The sequence below is a fragment of the Hemiscyllium ocellatum genome, chromosome 21, assembly GCF_020745735.1.
Source record: "Hemiscyllium ocellatum isolate sHemOce1 chromosome 21, sHemOce1.pat.X.cur, whole genome shotgun sequence".
NCBI classification, from domain to species: Eukaryota; Metazoa; Chordata; class Chondrichthyes; order Orectolobiformes; family Hemiscylliidae; genus Hemiscyllium; species Hemiscyllium ocellatum.
The window spans coordinates 36,352,324-36,371,025 of NC_083421.1; the positions used below are offsets into that span (position 1 = coordinate 36,352,324).

Genomic DNA, 18,702 nt, shown 5'->3' on the forward strand with positions numbered 1-18,702 from the left:
TACACAGTGCTGGCCAATTCAAAGATAGATTTAATTTTGGAGGTTAGGCTTAATCTGAATCATCACTCTTTTGGAGGGCTGGTGCAGGCATAATGGGCCAAATGGCCTCCTTGTGCATTGCAACAATTCTGTGATTTGTAAGGTGCATTCTAACATTTCAAAATCAAGAACTGTAACGGAATAACAAGTGCCCTACTAGGTCACGTTTTGTTGTATGCTTGGGAATGTATGTTGTAATTAAAACATTTTGACGCAACCTTCCAGTGCATATTCAATGCTCTCAGTTCTATTACCAACGCAGTATTGCCCGCAGCAGGATGGTATGGCCTGTCCACTCACCTCCAGCAATCTTGATATCGAGGGCTGTTCTAATCAATGCCATCAGTGTAGATGTGAAATGCACAGAGCCATCTGCAGCAATTGGCATGTTCATTCGTACAAGCCGCTGTGAGCAAATAGCAATAAGGACATGGGGGAATTAGTGCGTTTTCTGCACTGAATATAGCTAACAGACAATGCATGTGATAAGCTGCACTTTTAACAATGTTACCTCTTCATCTGCTGATGCAACATGTGTCAAATCTGAACCCAACCTTCTCTTTAAAAGAGTGCTAGGAAAGTAATATGAGATCGCCTTCCTATTTTGTACAATGGAAATATAGAAAATGTATTGTTTTGGTAACTGATTTGGTTTGGTCTTCAACTTTATCTTTTTGTGGCCTCAGTAGGACTGCTCGTAATCATTGCACATCTTGTATCAAATCTTTCAATTGCCTGAATTGGACAAATGGAAATACGACTTAAAAACACTTCAAGCAACAAATCAATAGCCAATATCTTCTGAGGGCAGAAGAATTAGCTAATAAAGCACTTGAAAGAAGACAGGTTCACACAATTTTTGCAAACCCAGTAAGAGCTTGCAATGCTTTGACACTAACTTGAATCAGCAAACCATGAGTTAACACAACTGAGCATCTTTAGTCTTAATACAACACAATGCAACAAACAACTTACTGAAATAGAGTCAGTGTGAATCCATTCGAGAGCAAGAGAAGTGAGCGACAGAGAGAGAGAGAGAAATGCATAGCAATGAGCAGACAGATGGAGAGTTCCCCAATAGAGCTGGAACAGGCGCAGACTTGCATGCAATTTAAAAGACGAGCAATTTAGTACATGCTAGAATGCAATGGCACATGAACTGTACAGGGATTTGTTCTGCTGTTCTGAAGAGACTTTTGAAGACCTGACAGAATGATATACGATTGCAGAAGGAAAAGAGAACAAACTTTAGATTTACAATTGAATTTTAAAATAATAAAAAAAAGCAGATTTTGAGTTTTTGCCAGACAATAAGATTTAAAGAAAGTTCTTTTTGCGAATAGTAAGAGGACAGAGAAGTTAATAAAGAGAAAGATCTTTGTAACAATGTAATACTCAGTATAATTTGTTAAAGATGGAATATTGTCACTGTATATAGTAAAGGCTAGATACAATTACATTGTTCCACCGCACATCTACAAAGTTCTCAACTAAACATGTGCTGTTATATTTAGTAGCTGTTATGACTGCAAATAAATTACTGGACTTACAAACATTTGAATGCCAATGGTAATGAGTGAATATGTAATGCACAATTATCAAGAAAGATCTTTTTGGTTGATTTATCTAAAATTTTTGTTGTTTTGTTGCTTCACTTATGGGGAAAATAAAAGCAATAAGTCTCTCTTTTTGTGCCTGTCTCTAATTACATCTCAATTTCTGTAATTCTATGATCTTATAGAGATTGTTTGCCTCCACTCGTTGTACTTTACTGTTTCTCAGTGTCATCCTTATACACTATTTAATTCATTCCACAACCAGTTCCCTTTCACAGGTTTTGCTAAAACCGTGTTTCAGAAATCAATGTGTTGATGTGGTATTGATTTTTTATAATAACAAATAAGCAAAACAGATTGTTACATTAATTTTAAATGGCTGTGTGACTTCACAAAATCGAAGGAGATGCAAAGAAAGAACACTCGAGGTGAGACATGAAACAACAGCGGCTTGTAACAGGACATTTTTGGATACCAGACACAAAAATTAACGCACAGACAAATCATCAGCACAACCCTATTTATATTGTTCAATTTAACGTAAAAGAAACATGTGATTTAGTATTTGTTTTAGAGAGCTCTGGATCACTGCTCTCCACTCTTCTGTTGGAAGCCATTATGGTTGTTATGGAGAGGTTGCTCCTATTGTTGTTAGCCTCATTGTGTGAACAAATTTCTGTGATTTGAAATATTTTCCTATAGCTGCAAGATACTGCAAATATAGTGTAATTTATTTGCGTCCATTAAAAACTCAGCAATTCAAAGTAGTATGTAAGATCAGCAACAGAATTTGGCATGGAAAAAATCCCTCCACTTAATTAAGTATTTGTTTATAGAGGAGGGCTTGAAACTCAACAGAAATTAAAATAAAATCCTATTTAGGTTTCTATAAAATGTAATTGAACACTTTATGAAATATCATTCTTAATTGACTAAACAAAAATGTTTTAATTTCACAAAACACAGACAGACAAAAAATATGACTGACAATTTGACTTCTGAATGGAAAATAGAAAAATATGAACAACAGTTACATAAATATAACAGCACGCACAGGAAAACACAGATTTGGATTTGACACGCAAAAGTTGTTTTGTGTGTGTTTGGTTCATATGCTACCTTGTAGGCGACTCTTGCAGGACATTTCTTTCCCAGGCCTAAGGGTGGACACATGTGTCTCAGCATCTCATACATGTCATTGTAAGTGATGCGCCCACTTTGGAAAAGAAGTGAAGCAAAAGCAAAGACAAAAATACAAAACAGAAAAGGGAACAAAAACAAAAAAAGGAAAAGAAACACAGAAATCCAGGTTAATTAGATTCCAAATGGAAATGTAAGATTATCCAGTGCAAATACAGGCTTTGCATTGGAATGTGTCTTCTTGCAATGAAATCTAGACTCCCTAATCCCTGTTTCAATAAGGAATGATTGACAGCTTAGCACATGATAAAAGGGATGTGTAAACAATGGCTTCCTGTTGGAGAACATACTTCAAGTCAGCATGCCAAGAAATCTCTAGCAAACTCATAAAAGCTAAAACATTGGATTGAACGGAGGAGATGGTCAAGTCAATCATTCCTACTCAGATGCAGGCAGTCAAGTTTGTTTTTTGGATATTCTGCTTATCAGTTTAAATTCAAACCTTATAGGCCAACCTATGTGGGCAGTTCTTTCCTAAGCCAAGAGGTGGTGAGATAATACGCAACAATTTGTACATATCCTTATAATGAATCCGGTAACTGGAAAAAGAATTTCACAAGTTAGAAAATGAGCATTAGAATTGAGTTTATATGAAACAAGACTTATCAGTGAATTGATTGGTTCACACAAATTAAAGGGACAGCACAGTACATGCAGAAATAATTGATTTTGGAACACAAAAAGAAAATATTTCCAAGTGGGACATTAAGAAATAAATATTCATTAAACAAAAGCTACTTCCTCATCAGGCTGCTCTTGCACAGGTAAGTATATATTTTGAAATAATTTATTTAAGTCATAACCTGAGAATTTTAAATGGTCTCATTCATGTTTTAGGATTGGAGTCTTTTTTTCCAAATGGTTTACACAAACATGCAGGAGTTACAGTTCTTAAACTTAAAATAAAAACATGCAACATTTGTATTACTGGATGGGTGGCAACTCCAGCTCTATGCAATTTGTAAGCTTTTTCTGAGAGAAGCTGTGAATAGTGCCAACCCCTGAAAAGTCTTTCATTTGCCAGGGACATCAAACAAATTGGAACTGAAGTATTTATCTGGACACTTCACTCCATGGTAATTTTTTTTCATAACAAAAAAAACTTTATGAAGTAATTATTGATTGAAAACCCCAGACAGTTCATGAGGAAAGCTATACTTACACTTGATCCTTAAGAAAATAATGAGAAATGACTATCATGAAAACAACATTCACAATGATAATGCAAATATTTTAAATGTGAAATCTAGACAGCATTGGTTTTAACATTAAACATATTCAAAATTAAATCAATATGGGCACACAATAGTTACAATTGAGTTTCATCGCAGTCCAAAATATTAGTCCAGGGTTACATGAACTGATTGATAGTTAGTTAACAATAAATGAGAAAAACAAAATGACAAATCACAAACTTCCAGCTTGAATTAATGAATGAATTAATCAATTTTGACATTGTTAACTTTTGAAAAGAACATTCTATGATGTATTTTTAAATTTCAATTTTCAATTAACTGAGCTTGTTATTCTTGAATAAATCCTTCACATATATTGCTATCTGCTTTTATAATTATACACCAAATGTAGATTTTATCTTTAGTAGTTCCACCATTTTGTTTGCCTTGTCCAAGTTATCTGCAAAATGGATAGTTAGGAAGTGACAGGTCATCCTCACATTCAGTGTGAATATTAACTCCTATAAGTACATGTGACCCCCTCATATGTTGTTGTGGTTCTGTTCGCCGAGCTGGGAATTTTTGTTGCAAACGTTTCGTCCCCTTTCTAGGTGACATCCTCAGTGCTTGGGAGCCTCCTGTGAAGCACTTCGCAGGAGGCTCCCAAGCACTGAGGATGTCACCTAGAAAGGGGACAAAACGCTTGCAACAAAAATTCCCAGCTCGGCGAACAGAACCACAACAACGAGCACCCGAGATTCAAATCTTCTCCCAAACTTTGAACACCTACGGGCGAGAGACGCTAAGACAAGCCAGGAAATGGGAATCTTGTGCCAACTGCCTAAGCGCCACATACAAAAGGGAAACATGACAGAAGTGCTTCACAGGAGGCTCCCAAGCACTGAGGATGTCACCTAGGAAGAGGACGAAACGTTTGCAACAAAAACTCCCAGCTCGGCGAACAGAACCACAACAATGAGCACCCAAGCTAGAAATCTTCTCCCAAACTTTGAACCCCCTCATATATTTCACATCATTTTTACATCCTACTCTTTTCCATTTGCCAGCACTTGGCCCATATCGCTCTAAACCCTTCCGATTCATGTACCTATTCAGTTGCCTTTTAAATGTTGTAACTATACCAGCTTCCACCATTTCCTCGGACAGATCATTCCATACTCACACCACGCTTTGTGTGAAAAGGTTGCCCCTTAGGTCCTTTTTATATCTTTCTCCTCTCACCCTAAACCTATGCCCTCCAGTTCTGGACTCCCCTACCCCAGGGAAAAGACCTGGTCTATTTACCATATCCATACCTCTTATGATTTTATAAACCTCTATAAAGTCACCCCTCAGCTCTTTCAGGCTCTTCCTGTTGCTCAAACCCTCCAACCTTGGCAACATCCATGTAAATCTTTTCTGAACCCTTTCAAGTTTCATAACATCATTCCAATAGGATGGAGACCAGAATTGCAGGCAATATTTCAACAGTGGCCTAACCAATGTCCTGTACAACCACAACATGACCTCCCAACCCCAGTACTCAATATTCTGACCAATAAAGGAAAGCAAACCAAACACTATCTTCACTATCCTATCTAACTGGCACTCCAGAATTTAAAAAATCAAAATCAAAATTTAAAATGAGGCAGTGATATCTAAGTATTTTCATGAGATACTTGAATGATATTTTAATCAGACGGGCTTCCTCAATGTGTTTAGAGAAACCATTTACATTGGAGGCAATTGCTAGCAAGGACAATCTAGCAAAAGTTATACCTTTGCTTGTTTATATGTTGGGAGACTGATGATTTAACAGGAGTTACAACTGGAAGACAGTGTGAACTCATTTCACCATTTACCATCCATTTGTAATCAAAGTCAAGATGTGTCAGTATAGTTCTTTTCTATGGGCAATGCTCTTACTCTCAAATGCAATGACTGCTCCTCGGATGCTCCTGGAACTGCTGTGCTTTTCCAGCACCACACTAATCTAGACTCTGGTTTCCAGCATCTGCAGTCATTGTTTTTACCTAGAATCACAACTTAATCAGTCACAGCTTATGGTACTGAGATTTTGCTTTTTTTGCTCTGAGCTATACAGAGTAAGGGTGTGTTGTATTGGATGCAAGGATGTGAAACAGCAGTGACCATACACATCCCATGTCCACACACATTGGCATATAACATGTAGCTACCTAACCGCATCATATTGCTTATCCATGGACAGTACATTCTGCATTTCAATGCTTCACTTTGGTGTGCCCTTACCCTACTCATTACAATTCTGCTACAAATACACTTTGCACTTTGGGCCAAGCACCAATCTCATGGATTCAACAGCATGCATTTCAGGCTGCTCACTTGCTCTCTTTGCACTCACTACTCTTGCACCTACTTTGATGTTCACAGCATCTCTGTCTTGCCTTGCTTTACTCCTTCAGATGTACTTTAAAGGCTCACAGTTTTGTATGTCCTGCCTTGCTATCAGTTGGGCAGCTTGGCCTGGTTGGAGTAGTCATCAGTCAAGGGAGGTGGTCATGTTGCTTATGACTCACTGCTGTGTCAATCTCAATAGAGCACATGCCAGCAGCTTATGCAGCAAACACACTGCTTGGACCTCAAAAAGTGTCATTAAGTCAAAGATTGTAGTCCTCAGTCAAGTCAAGGGGACTGCACCAGCCTGATCTTGGTAAAATCAGGAAAGGACATGTCTGTTATCAGTCAGGGGTTTGGGAGTGGTCAATCATCCACTGGGATAGCTGTCAGGCTCACTATCACTACAGTCCAGGGAATGAGATTCAAGGATTGTCAGTTGTGGAGCTGCACAGAGAGCATTCAGGATTCAGGTCAGTCATCACATAGGACTGTCCATCTATCAGGGTCAGTGCTGGTGATGAGTGGAAAGGAAGTCAAGGTGTGTTATCATAGGTGTATTTTTCCTGGAGCATCGGAGGCGGGGAGCTGACGTTAGAGGTTTATAAAATCATGAGGGACATGGATAGGATGAATAGTCAAGCTTTTTTCCCTAGAATAAAGGAGTTCAAAATTAGAGGGCAAAGGTTTAAGGTGAGAGGGGCAAAATATAAAAAAGACTTTTCACACAGAGAGTGGTGCATGTATGGACCAAACTGCCAGAGGAAGAGGTGGAGGCTGGTACAATTACAACACTTAAAAGGCTTGGTACACAAATAGGGAGGGTTCAGAGGGTTATGGGCCAAATGCTGGCAAATGGTACTAGATTAATTTAAGATATCTGGTCAGCATGGACAAGTTCAAGCTCCTACAGGACGGACGGAAGAAATGGAGGAGGAGCAAACCAAGGAGGCAGAGGAGTGGATTCCTGTAAAAACCAGGAAGAGGAAACCTCGCCAGGCTCCCCAAAGCCACCTAGCAAAGTGGGAGATGACACCTGCATGAGGAGATCACAGACAGTTCTTCAGATGGTGAAGACAGGCGTAAGGACGGTCATCACCAGAGGAAGAGACAGAGTGCCGTGGGGAGAAAGGAGGGCAGCACCCCCCAAACAGGAAACAATGAACCCTCTTAGGGGGCTGGTAAAGACCATCCCCCACCCGGTGAGAACCAGGTGGTACCCACTGCCCCACAGCTCCAGGTAACTATGAGCAGCGATCCTCAGACAGCCCCGTTGTCAGACAGAGAACGGGACTGTGCAAACCCTGGTCCCGACCCAAAGATACCAGAGCAGGGCAATGCCTGCAAGTGTGGAGCCGGACAGCTACCTCAGCCCTGCGAGTGCCCAGCAGTTCGTGTTCACCACAGGAATGCAGATAGCTATCCCAGAGAGGCAGAACCAGCAGCAAATGGACACTGGTAATCTCATAGACTGTTAATGTGCGTAACATTAAATCTGCTACATGATGTGTTTAAAGATTGGCCTTCCTAGCCAACGTTAAAGCTGATGTCCTGTTTCTGCAGGAGTGTGGGATACCACACCTCAGCAGCTACAGGAGATGGTCAAGCTCATGGGCCCACGGGCCGTCAGTTTGGTCAGGGGGCAACGATAGCCGCGTCTCCGGCCTGGGTATCCTGTCGTGAGGGAGCAACCTCACCATCTCCGAGGTTAATGAGGTGGTGGGCGGGCACCTCCTTGTCGCTGACGTCATGTACAGGAATGCTCCCCTGAGACTGATTAATGTGTACGCTCCAGTGGGTAAGAGTGAATGGTTGGCCATCCTGCAGCACCTCCCACTGTTACTAGCTACGGCCAGGCTGGTAATTCTGGCCGGAGACTTCAACAGTACCATTGATGCAGATGGATGAACCGGCGGGGTGGACAGTAAACTAGACACTACATCCAAAGCCCTGATGGAAATGGTCAAAGATGCCTAGCTGCATGACATCTTCAGCACCCCTGCAGACGGAACACAGTGTAGATACACCTAGTCACGGGCAGACGGGTCTATCCGCTCAAGGATAGGTTACCGGTTTGTGTCCTGAATGCTCTCAGTCAAATCCACCGACGTCAAGCCAGTGTTCTTCTCTGACCACTTCCTCCTGCTGGCCAAATATCACCTACAGGACGAGTAGTGGGCTGGTAAGGGAATGTGGAAGCTGAACACAAAGCTGTTGACCCTGGGAAACATTGAGGAGCTCAAGAGGAACTACGCAGGTTGGAGAACCGTGAAACCCCTCTTTGAGTCCCCAGCGGACTGGTGGTAAACAGTAAAAGTGAACATCAAGAGGTTCTTCATCCTCAAAGGTGTTCAAGAGGCGAGAGAGAGGCGGAGAAAACTGTCCCAGCTCCAGGAAAGTATGCAGAACCTGCTCCTGCTGAAGACGATGGGGATCGATGTCACAGAGGACCTCAAGGAGGTGAAGGGCCAGCAAGCCTCGCTCTTTGCCTCGGAGGCCTCCAAGATAATCTTCTGGTCCAGGGTCCGCTCCGTGGAGCAGGACAAGATGTGCTCACGTTTCTTCTTCCAGAAGGTGCACAAAGAAAGGTCCATGCTCAGCAGCCTAAAGGAAGAAGATGGCTCGGTAATGTCATCTCAGGCTGACGTCATGAGGATCAGCAAATCCTTCTATGCCAGTCTGTATGGCTCAAAGCCAACCGACAGTTTGGCCTCCCAGTCATTCCTGTTCTCTATCATGGAGGTCTTAGATGACAGAACATGGGAGAGGCTGGACCAGCCGCTATCACTGGATGAGCTGACCAGGGCCCTTGAGTCCTTCGATAAGAATAAAACTCCCGGAAGCGACGGCTTGCCAGTCGATCTGTATTCTGCTCTGTGAGATTTGATTGGCCAGGACCTGCTGGAGGTGTATGTCAGTATGCTTCTGGCAGGTACCATGAGTGAATCCATGAGGAAAGGCATCATCACCCTCATCTACAAGCGGATGGGGGAGAGGGAGGAAATCAGAAATTGGAAACCAATTTCACTATTAAATGAAGATTACAAAATCTTTGCAAAGGTCATCGCCAACCAGGCTGGGTCAGCTTTGGGATCGGTGATCCACACTGACCAAACCTGTGCTGTAACAGGGAGGAAGATCGCCGAGAGTCTCGCACTCCTCAGGGGTACGATCGCCTACGTACAGGACAGAAGGTTGGACGCCTGCCTGATCAGCCTAGACCAGGAGAAAGCCTTTGACAGGATATCACATTCGTATATGAGAGATGTTCTCTCCAAAATGGGCTTTGGGGAGGGAATCTGCAATTGGATCAGACTGCTCTACACCATCATTGTCAGTCCAGTCTCAATCAATGGGTGAGAATCAGATAGCTTCCCAGTCAGATCTGGAGTCAGGCAGGGCTGCCCTCTCTCTCCTGGCGTGTTTGGGTACTGCATAGAGCCATTTGCCGAGTCCATCAGGAAGGATGCAAGCCTGAGAGGGGTGACTATTCCTGGCAGCGGGAGCCTGCAGGTTAAGGCCTCCCTGTACATGGTAGATGTCGCCGTTTTCTGCTCGGATCCGCTGTCCGTGTACAGACTCGTGCATATGTGACCAGTTCGAATGGGCCTCAGGGGCCAAGATCAACCAAGGTAAGAGCGATGCCATGGTCTTCAGGAACTGGGCCGACCAATCCTCGATCCCCTTCACCGTCAGGACTGACCACCTGAAGGTGCTTGGTATTTGGTACGGGGGAGCTGAGGCATGCACCAAGCCTTGAGGGAAGCGTATCAAGAAAGTAAGGAGCTACAGTCGCTCTCCATCATGGGTAAACCTGGTCATCAGGTGTGAGGCACTGTCAGTGTTGTTATATGTGACGCAGGTCTGGTCTTTTCCCAGAACCTGTGCCATCGCAGTCACCCGGGCCATCTTCCAGTTTATATGGAGCTCAAAGATGGCCAGGGTCCGAAGGGACTCGATGTACAAAGCTCTGGGCAATGGGGGAAAAAAACACACCCAATGCCACCCTCACCCTGATGGCCACATTTGTGTGTGGCTGCATCAGCTGTGCGTGGATCCCCGATATGCAAACACCAAGTGTCACTACATACTGAGGTTGTACTTGTCCCTGGTGTTGCGAAGGATGGGCCTGGCCTCGCTGCCGCGGAACACTCCAAGTAGTTGGACTGTTCCATATCACCTGTCCTTCGTAGAGAAATTTATGAAGAAAAACACCTTTAACCACAAGTCCATCAGGAAGTGGTCAGCAGGTAGTGTCCTTGAGACCCTTCGGGAAAAGGAGAGGGTGGATCCTGTTGAGCGCTTCCCTGAGCAGACTGTCAAAGTCATTTGGCAGAATGCCTCATTGCCAGAACTTTCCAACAAGCACCAAGACATGGCTTGGCTGGTGGTGAGAAGGGCTCTGCCTGTGAGATCCTTTATGCATGCCCAGACTCTCTGCTGCACTGCACGCTGCCCTCGAAGCCGCTGGGGGGGGAACGAGACTGTCACACACCTCCTTCTGGAATGTGCCTATGCAGAAGAAATCTGGAGACAAACGCAATGGTGTTTGTCGAGGTTCATCCCGAACAGCTCCGTGGCGCGGGACTTCGTGCTCTATGGTCTGTTCCTTAGAACGCACACTGAGACGAACATCAACTGTGCCTGGAGGATCATCAACTCGGTGAATGGTGCTCTTTGGTCTGTCCGAAACCTGTTGATCTTCCAGCTGAAGGAGCTGATCCCGACTGAGTGTTGCAGACTGGCACATTGCAAGGTCCAGGACTACGTGTTGAGGGACGCGCTGAAGCTTGGGGCAGCTGCTGCCAAGGCACGGTGGGGAAAGACTACCATATAATGTCTGCCTGTCTAAGAACAGGGGCCCATGCAGTCAGTGGGCTCTGCTGAAGCCTCAGCTAAATATATGGAGAGTCAATGTACAGACCTGTATATATGAATGATTACTCTATCTCTGTATGCAAAGAAATGGTATGTATGGCATGACCAATTGTACAGATCATCAAAATATTTTACAGTGGCTCAGTGCTGCTGCCTCACAGCACCAAGGACCCGGGTTCAATTCCAATCCTGGACGACTGTCTGTGTGGAGTTTGCACATTCTCCTCGTGTCTGCGTGGGTTTTCTCCGGGTGCTCCGGTTTCCTCCCACAGTCCAAAGATGTGCAGGTCAGGTGGATTGGCCATGATAAGTTGCCCATAGTGTTAGGTGCATTAGTTAGAGGGAAATGGGTCTGGGTGGGTTACTCTTCGGAGGGTCAGTGTGGACTTGTTGGGCCAAAGGGCCTGTTTCCACACTGTAGGGAATCTAATCAAAATAAAGTATATTTTTGAAATAAAAAAAGTCAGCATGGACGAGTTGGACCAAAGGGTCTGTTTTCATGCTGTACATCTCTATGAGAGGCAATTAGATTGTGGTTTTAATTTGGCTAAGGTAACTCTTTTTTTTAAAAAATATATCAAAATGGTTTGGAACATTGACCTAGGTACATTATTTCCTAGGAAGTCTTTGATTCAGTGAAGTGCCTTGCAGGATGCCTGATTTTAAATAATCAAACATTTATACTGCCAGGTTCACGACAGACAGAGAAGACAGACCAGAGGCCAATATTTGTTTTTTTCAGTTCAGAAGAGAAGCTACCTCCCAGCAGAACAATCAAGCTATCAGTGCAGGAAAACAGTCAGCCCAACAAAAAGGTTTTCATCTGTGAAGTCTACAGGTTGTGAGAGCTTGTATTGAAATTTTACAGTTTCTAGAATGTTTGAAACTAAAAAGACGTTCAAGGTCATTATTACTGGAAAGAAGACCGAAAACTGTCTCAGCAGTGCGAGAAAGAGAACTGGCAAGAGTCAGTTATGTAAGGAAAGAGTATAAGTTTTGAGATCAAAGTGACATTTGTCTGGGACTGTGTATCTTTAAAAGGATGCTGTTGAAAAACACATTGAAATTTGAAGTGTTGGTTATGTTGGGATCATTCTGAACTTTCAGATATAAGGCTTTGTTGTTTTGTGTAATAGACTGGTATTTTTTTCTTAAAGGACATTTGCAGCCTTGATTAAATATATTCAGTGATTAGCCATCTCATGGTAACCAATCGCAAAAATTTAAAATTATGATCTATCAAGCCAGATTTCAATCTGGAATCCTACTAGGACAGTATTACTGTCAGTTGGTATTGTGTCTAGTCCAGTGTGGTTGAGGGGGAAAGGAATATCATGCTGGGTACAGTATGAACTAGCAGGAGTGAGGGATGGGTTGGGGTTATAAGGGGTCTGGTCAAAGTGTAGTCGGGTGGTGTGACATGTCTGTTTAATAGTTACTCAGGAGCTAGATTATGTAGGTTATCATGAACAACTTTTACTCAATGAGTATTTTACTTATTTTGATCTGAACCATCCAAAGTCTCCGATTTAAATGGAGACTTTCGAAGGATTCCAGGTGGAGTGGAAAAATATGGATTCTGTAGGACCCCATGTGATACCCCTTTCTATGCTGGAGCAAGAAGTGGCTGGGCAGCAGAAAACCCAAGCCACTAACTGTTTCTCCCTCCAACAGAGATTCTGTCTAACGTGCTGAGTATTTTCGTCACAATTTTTCAGCTTTTCCTAAGACAATTCTGCCCTTGGATAGCATTTAATAACTTCTGATCATGTCCCTTCATCATGCATCAGACAACTTAAGTTTAATTAATATTGCTGACATGATTATCAAGAGTCTCAGGTGACTCCCAGCATTAATTACATTCTTCCCCAACAGTTTCTCCAAAGGCTGGCAGTTCTTGCAAATAGAATATAACAAAGGTATGCTAAAATATCACAGATATCCACAAAATGTAAGAACATGCAGCAAAACAAATTCATGCCTGAATCAGTCACAACAAAGCTTCGTTGGCCTTTGATTGTCAATAAATCACATGGGCATGTCTTAAAACACAGACTGTTTCAATGTTTTAAAGGTCTTATATGACTTTCACCCAATCAGTTAGCTTCAGGCAGGTCTCCCTTTATGGAGCACTTTGGAACTCTCTCCTTCATTTATCTTAAGGCTTCTGTCAGATGTATTCTGCCCAGAAGGCTTACCATACAAATCTAGGGTCACTAGCATAATGATTTCTAAATTATATTTGCTACGACGGTTCCCAAACCGGTTCCCAAGCGAGAACGGAATATCCAACTTTGCCTTCGATTTCAATGTGAGACCATGTCAGACCATGAAATACCATCATGGACAGAATGGTGGCTCAGTGGTTAGCACTGCTACCTCACAGTACCAGAAACCAGGGCTTGATTCCAGCCTCGGGTGACTCTCTGTGTGGAGTTTGTGCATTCTCCCTGTGTCTGCGTGGGTTTCCTCTGGATGGTCTGGTTTCCTCCCTCAATCCAAAGATGGGCAGGTTAGGTGAATTGGCCAAGCTAAATTGCCAATAGTGCCAATAGTGTTCAGGAATACGTAGGTTAGGTGCATTAGTCATGGAAAATGTAAATGTAATGAGGTTGGGGAATTGATCTGTGTGGATGCTCTTCAGAGGGTCAGTCTGAACTTGTTGGGCCAACTGGCCTATTACCATACCAGAGGGATTCTGTGATACCATTCGTTTCTCAAATCATCACATTGGGCTACATTCTATGGCTACAAGTTGAATAGCCATCAGCCGCAGCAAACCCCAATCTCCCCAGACCACCACATCCACTGTGAAGGGAAAACAACGTGAGATTCTATTGGAGCAGCAATATGCCATCATTGCGGAAGTCTCCACAATAATGTATGGCATAGAGTACTGAAATCAGATGTCTACTCTCCTTGTTAAAATGACCAGTTAACAAGCTGCTGAGATTATTAAAGAGCCACTGAGATGTAACTTTTGTAATTTTGGGGCATTCAACAGACAAAGCTTTGGGAATGTTTTACAACAGTTATCATGAGATGACACAAAGGAGGAAGAAAAGATCGTGCTACAATGACCAGGGCTGCAGGCAGCAGCAGATTTAGCTGGTGAAGCTGGCAGTACCCCCTATGGTTATGATTTATTTTAGCTTGCAAAAAGGAAAGAGAGATTCAGAGAGCTAGGGGTCCTTCAAATGACTGACTTGATTGTCATGGCCAACCCACTTTGCTAGACTCCCAGCTAGGTGCAAAGACCCCCTTCCAACCTTAATTCACCTTCTTACCATCAGGCAGTGAGTAATTGGCCATCTGTGCTCAATTTATCAAGCTGAGATGGTGGTGTTGGGAACAAGTGGAAAACTTACTTTCCAGTCCTCCTTTGTCAATACACCAAAAGCAATTAAATCCAGTCTCTTGACTCCCTATCACTGTTCATATGGGAATGAGCAGACATAAGCATGACCAAAACGGAAGCATCAGAAAACAATGCGGAAGCAGATAAGCAATTATAAATACACTGCTGTATCTCAAACACTCAGCAGGTTGTCAGTCAGTCAGTAGCAACAATGGCATATTGCATGAAAGGCAGGGAATCTTCATACAATGTCGTTCATATAATTGCATTTCAGGTCTTAGTTGAATCGACAAATGGTGAAATCAACTAAAATGTCTCAATGAGAAATGAGGAAATTGCAGACTGAGTTACCACAGGGCACTACTGTGCATACTATAGAAACCTTTACTTTGAGGGCATTGGTAATGGCCTTTTTTTGGCACTATCTTGGCTGAGGAATGGTGTAATGTACAATGAGACTCCTGATGTGAAAAAAGATAGAACTAAAAAGAAAATGTTATGAGAATTTTACCAGTCCCTTTATCTCTTTGAAAATGTAGCTGGCATGATCATATTATGATATTGCTTTGAGTTGCTGATCTCTGCTGCGTTCTGGTGATATGTTCAGCAACTTCTTTGGACTAGTGCTCACTTTTATTACATCTTTGGATTATAGAGTCACTGATAAGTAAAGCCAGATGTAACATATTTCTATGAATGATACGCTTGGCATAGTATTGCTCTCAAATCAATTTGTTGTTTGTATTCTATAAATTAACAGTTTGACATCACATGTGTTTGACAACATTACTACTCTCATTGCTGTTCAAAGATTACATAATCATTTCACATGTCTGGCTTTATTGCTACATAATAATGCCTATTTCACATACCAGGCTCCAGGATCATAGTCAGCCCAGACACGAATGAACTCATCCAAGTGGTGTGGTCCCAGGATAGAGGAATCTCGGGTTAAATACTCAAAATTGTCCATAATAACAGCTACAAAAAGATTTAACATCTGGTAAAAAGGAACAAAATGATCCCATTAAATAATTGATGAATACAAAACTGTTACTTCAAGAAAATGAACATTTGCAAAATCAATTTCTGAAAATGCTGAAACCAGCCAATGTCGATGCAGTTAACATGATCAAAGATAAAATTATTAATATCACAGAAAATAACTGAAAACAACAAGAATGAGGAAATGGAACTGCAAATGTAATGGATTAATCAAGGAGAGGAATTCAATAGACAACTCTATGAAAATATTTCGTTCCCACTGCAACTGATCACAAGGCTAAGAGTGAAAAACAGAAATTGCTGGAAAAACATAGTCAGGCTGGCAGATGCCTGAGTTCTGAAGAAGGGTCACTGGACCTGAAATGTTAACTCTGTTTTCTCTCCACAGATGCTGCCAGACCTGCTGAACTTTTACAGTAATTTCTATTTGTGTTTCTGATTTCCAACATCCAGAGTATTCTTCTTTTAAAGACTAAGTAGAGTACTGAGCTGTATTAACAGAAAGATGCAATACAAATCAAAAGCTTTTATAATACTGCTCTGAATGTCACTAGTCAAACCCATATTATTCACTGGGCTACTCAGACCAATGGAATTACCAGTGCAGAGACAATGTGGAATAAACCATTAAAGATAATTCTGGCTATCAAGAAATTAAATTGTGATGAAACATAAGAGATGTTTGATTTGTTTTCTTTGGGACAAAGAACCTTTAAAGTGAATCCATTTAAGTGTTCAAGATTACAAAATTAATGAATGATAGTTCGCCTCTACAAATATTTAACTATGATGGAGTTACTAAATGTTTGATAAGGTGCATCCTTGTGTCTGCAGTTAGAAATATTTCAAATTATTCATGTTCATTACATCCCGATCTGACCTGGAATAAAATATTTACTTAGTTTTTAATTTGATTGTGGCAGAAGAAGGCTTCAACAAGGAAGAAAAGTTTCTTTGATTCATTTTATCATTGTCACATGTACCAAGGTTCTGTGAAAAGTATTGTTTTGCATGCTATTTAGACAAATCATACCTTAAGTACCTTATGGTAATAGAACAGAATGCAAAATAGAGTGTTGAAGCTACAGACAAGTTGCGGAGAAAGATCAGTTCAAAGATCAGTTCTTCTTGGCTTGCTATACTCGATACCATTTTAAGAGGATCAAAACTTCACTGGAAGTACCATTCCTGAAGAAATTATGCACTACATGTTTGAAACAAAATTAACGGGTAAAAAATGAGGTCTGCAGATGCTGGAGATCACAGCTGAAAATGTGTTGCTGGTTAAAGCACAGCAGGTCAGGCAGCATCCAAGGAACAGGAAATTCGACGTTTCGGGCATAAGGAACAGGAAATTCGACGTTTCGGGCATAAGCCCTTCATCAGGAAGGGCTTATGCCTTTCCTGATGAAGGGCTTATGCCCGAAACGTCGAATTTCCTGTTCCTTGGATGCTGCCTGACCTGCTGTGCTTTAACCAGCAACACATTTTCAGCTGAAACAAAATTAAGCCCTTCTTGCGTAAATCTATTTTTTCCAACAAACTGATGTTTTAAGAAGTATTTTTCCCACTTTTTTTTGGCAGGATATAAATTACAAAAGAGAACCAGACATTGTTCCCTTGAAACGGAGGAAAATATAGCTTTAAATTAACTTGTGAACTGCCAGCACTGCCTGCTTCATCCTGCTAACTGATTCCACAAGTTTAATGAATGAAAATATGATTTCAGATTTCTTTTCGAAATAGGTACAAAAGCTAGATGGGGTTGATTTACTAAAATACAATGAACCTTTCCTATTCCTAAACTTTCACTGCACCGTGTGGTTAAAGACTTTCACAAAGATTTATTTCAATTTACCATGATGTCAGGGCTGAGGAATGGGCCTCCAAATCAATACAGCAACATCTGTTCTTACTGAATATACATCTGTAGTGCATCAAAATGCTACAAGGACAGGAAAGGTCAGTGCAATGAATGAACATGTGCCTGAATACTAAAACGTTTGCTGGTGGCAGCATCATGCAAGAAGGAGGCTTTGATGCTGTGACAAATTGGGTAATTTAAGTTTTGGTGATTTGGTGAGTCGGTTCCACAATGGTGCATGACTGGTAATGATGATATCTTTCTGAACTGAGGTTTGAAGTCTTGCAACCCATGTAGATTGCCTCTTTGTGATGTTAGACAAATCCTTGATCACTATCATTCTGCTTGATGCTAGGGATTTTCTAGAGTCTGCTCAGCTTATTGAAACATTGGGATGTTGCTTTTGGCAATTGGATACTTGGGCTGAGAGGGCTCCAGTTTACATGGTGTGAGAGAGTCTTCCAGTTCATTATTCAACATCTTGCTGTTAATCAGCATTAATATCCTTATGACAGCTCTCTCATTTTCAAAGTCAAATCTGTACTGATAATATTTGATATCGTAATAGTCCTCTAAATGAGCAACACTGGATAACCGAGAACAAGGACACTAATTTATATAACAATCTTTAAAATAGCAAAGGGAAATCCCAGAGTGTTTTACAAGAGTATAATCATACAAAGTTCAACTCTGAGACATTTAAAGGATATTAGAATGAGTAACCAAAATTGTAATTAAAGAGCTAGGTTTTAAGGAGCATTTTCATTTAGAAGGGAGACTTACAGAGATATTTAGGGAGTGAAAACTAGAGTTTAGACTTTAGGTAACTGAAAGCATGGCTAGTTTAAGATTAATAACATCAAGGATGTGTTAGAAGTCAGAATTAGAATATGGTGATGCTTGGGGTTGTAGGCAGGAGGAGATTACAGAGAAAGAATGGAATTTTTTTAAGAACTGTCAAAGCAAAGGCTTCAGATGGCATTAGACTGCAGTTGTAAGGCTCATGTAGTTCTAATGTGGCTGTTAAATAATTGTTAATATATATTTCTAACTTTAATTATTGCAGTAACTTGGTGTAAATTGAGCTGAGTGCTATGTACTTATGTGTCCTTTTCAAATGGATAAGGAACACTTACAGACATATAAATGACTGAAAATGCCATGCAATATGATGATTTTTAGTAAATGCTTTCCCCTATTGCTAAACATCAAGAATACAAATGCAAACTTTTTCTCTGGGGTGAACAAATC

The 18,702-nt window shown here is 41.5% G+C and overlaps 1 protein-coding gene across 1 annotated transcript in view; it reads right to left on the reverse strand.

Annotated features, from left to right (window-relative positions):
- Nucleotides 1-18,702, reverse strand: part of cacna1ba (calcium channel, voltage-dependent, N type, alpha 1B subunit, a) — a 600,961-nt gene that overhangs the window by 39,250 nt on the left and 543,009 nt on the right. Inside the window, exons 38-40 of the mRNA XM_060841327.1 lie at nt 15,455-15,582; nt 2,715-2,811; nt 340-445 (exon numbers count right to left, since the gene is read on the reverse strand). Of these exons, the coding sequence (XP_060697310.1) occupies nt 340-445; nt 2,715-2,811; nt 15,455-15,582 (331 nt within the window). The remainder of the gene's footprint in view (nt 1-339; nt 446-2,714; nt 2,812-15,454; nt 15,583-18,702) is intronic.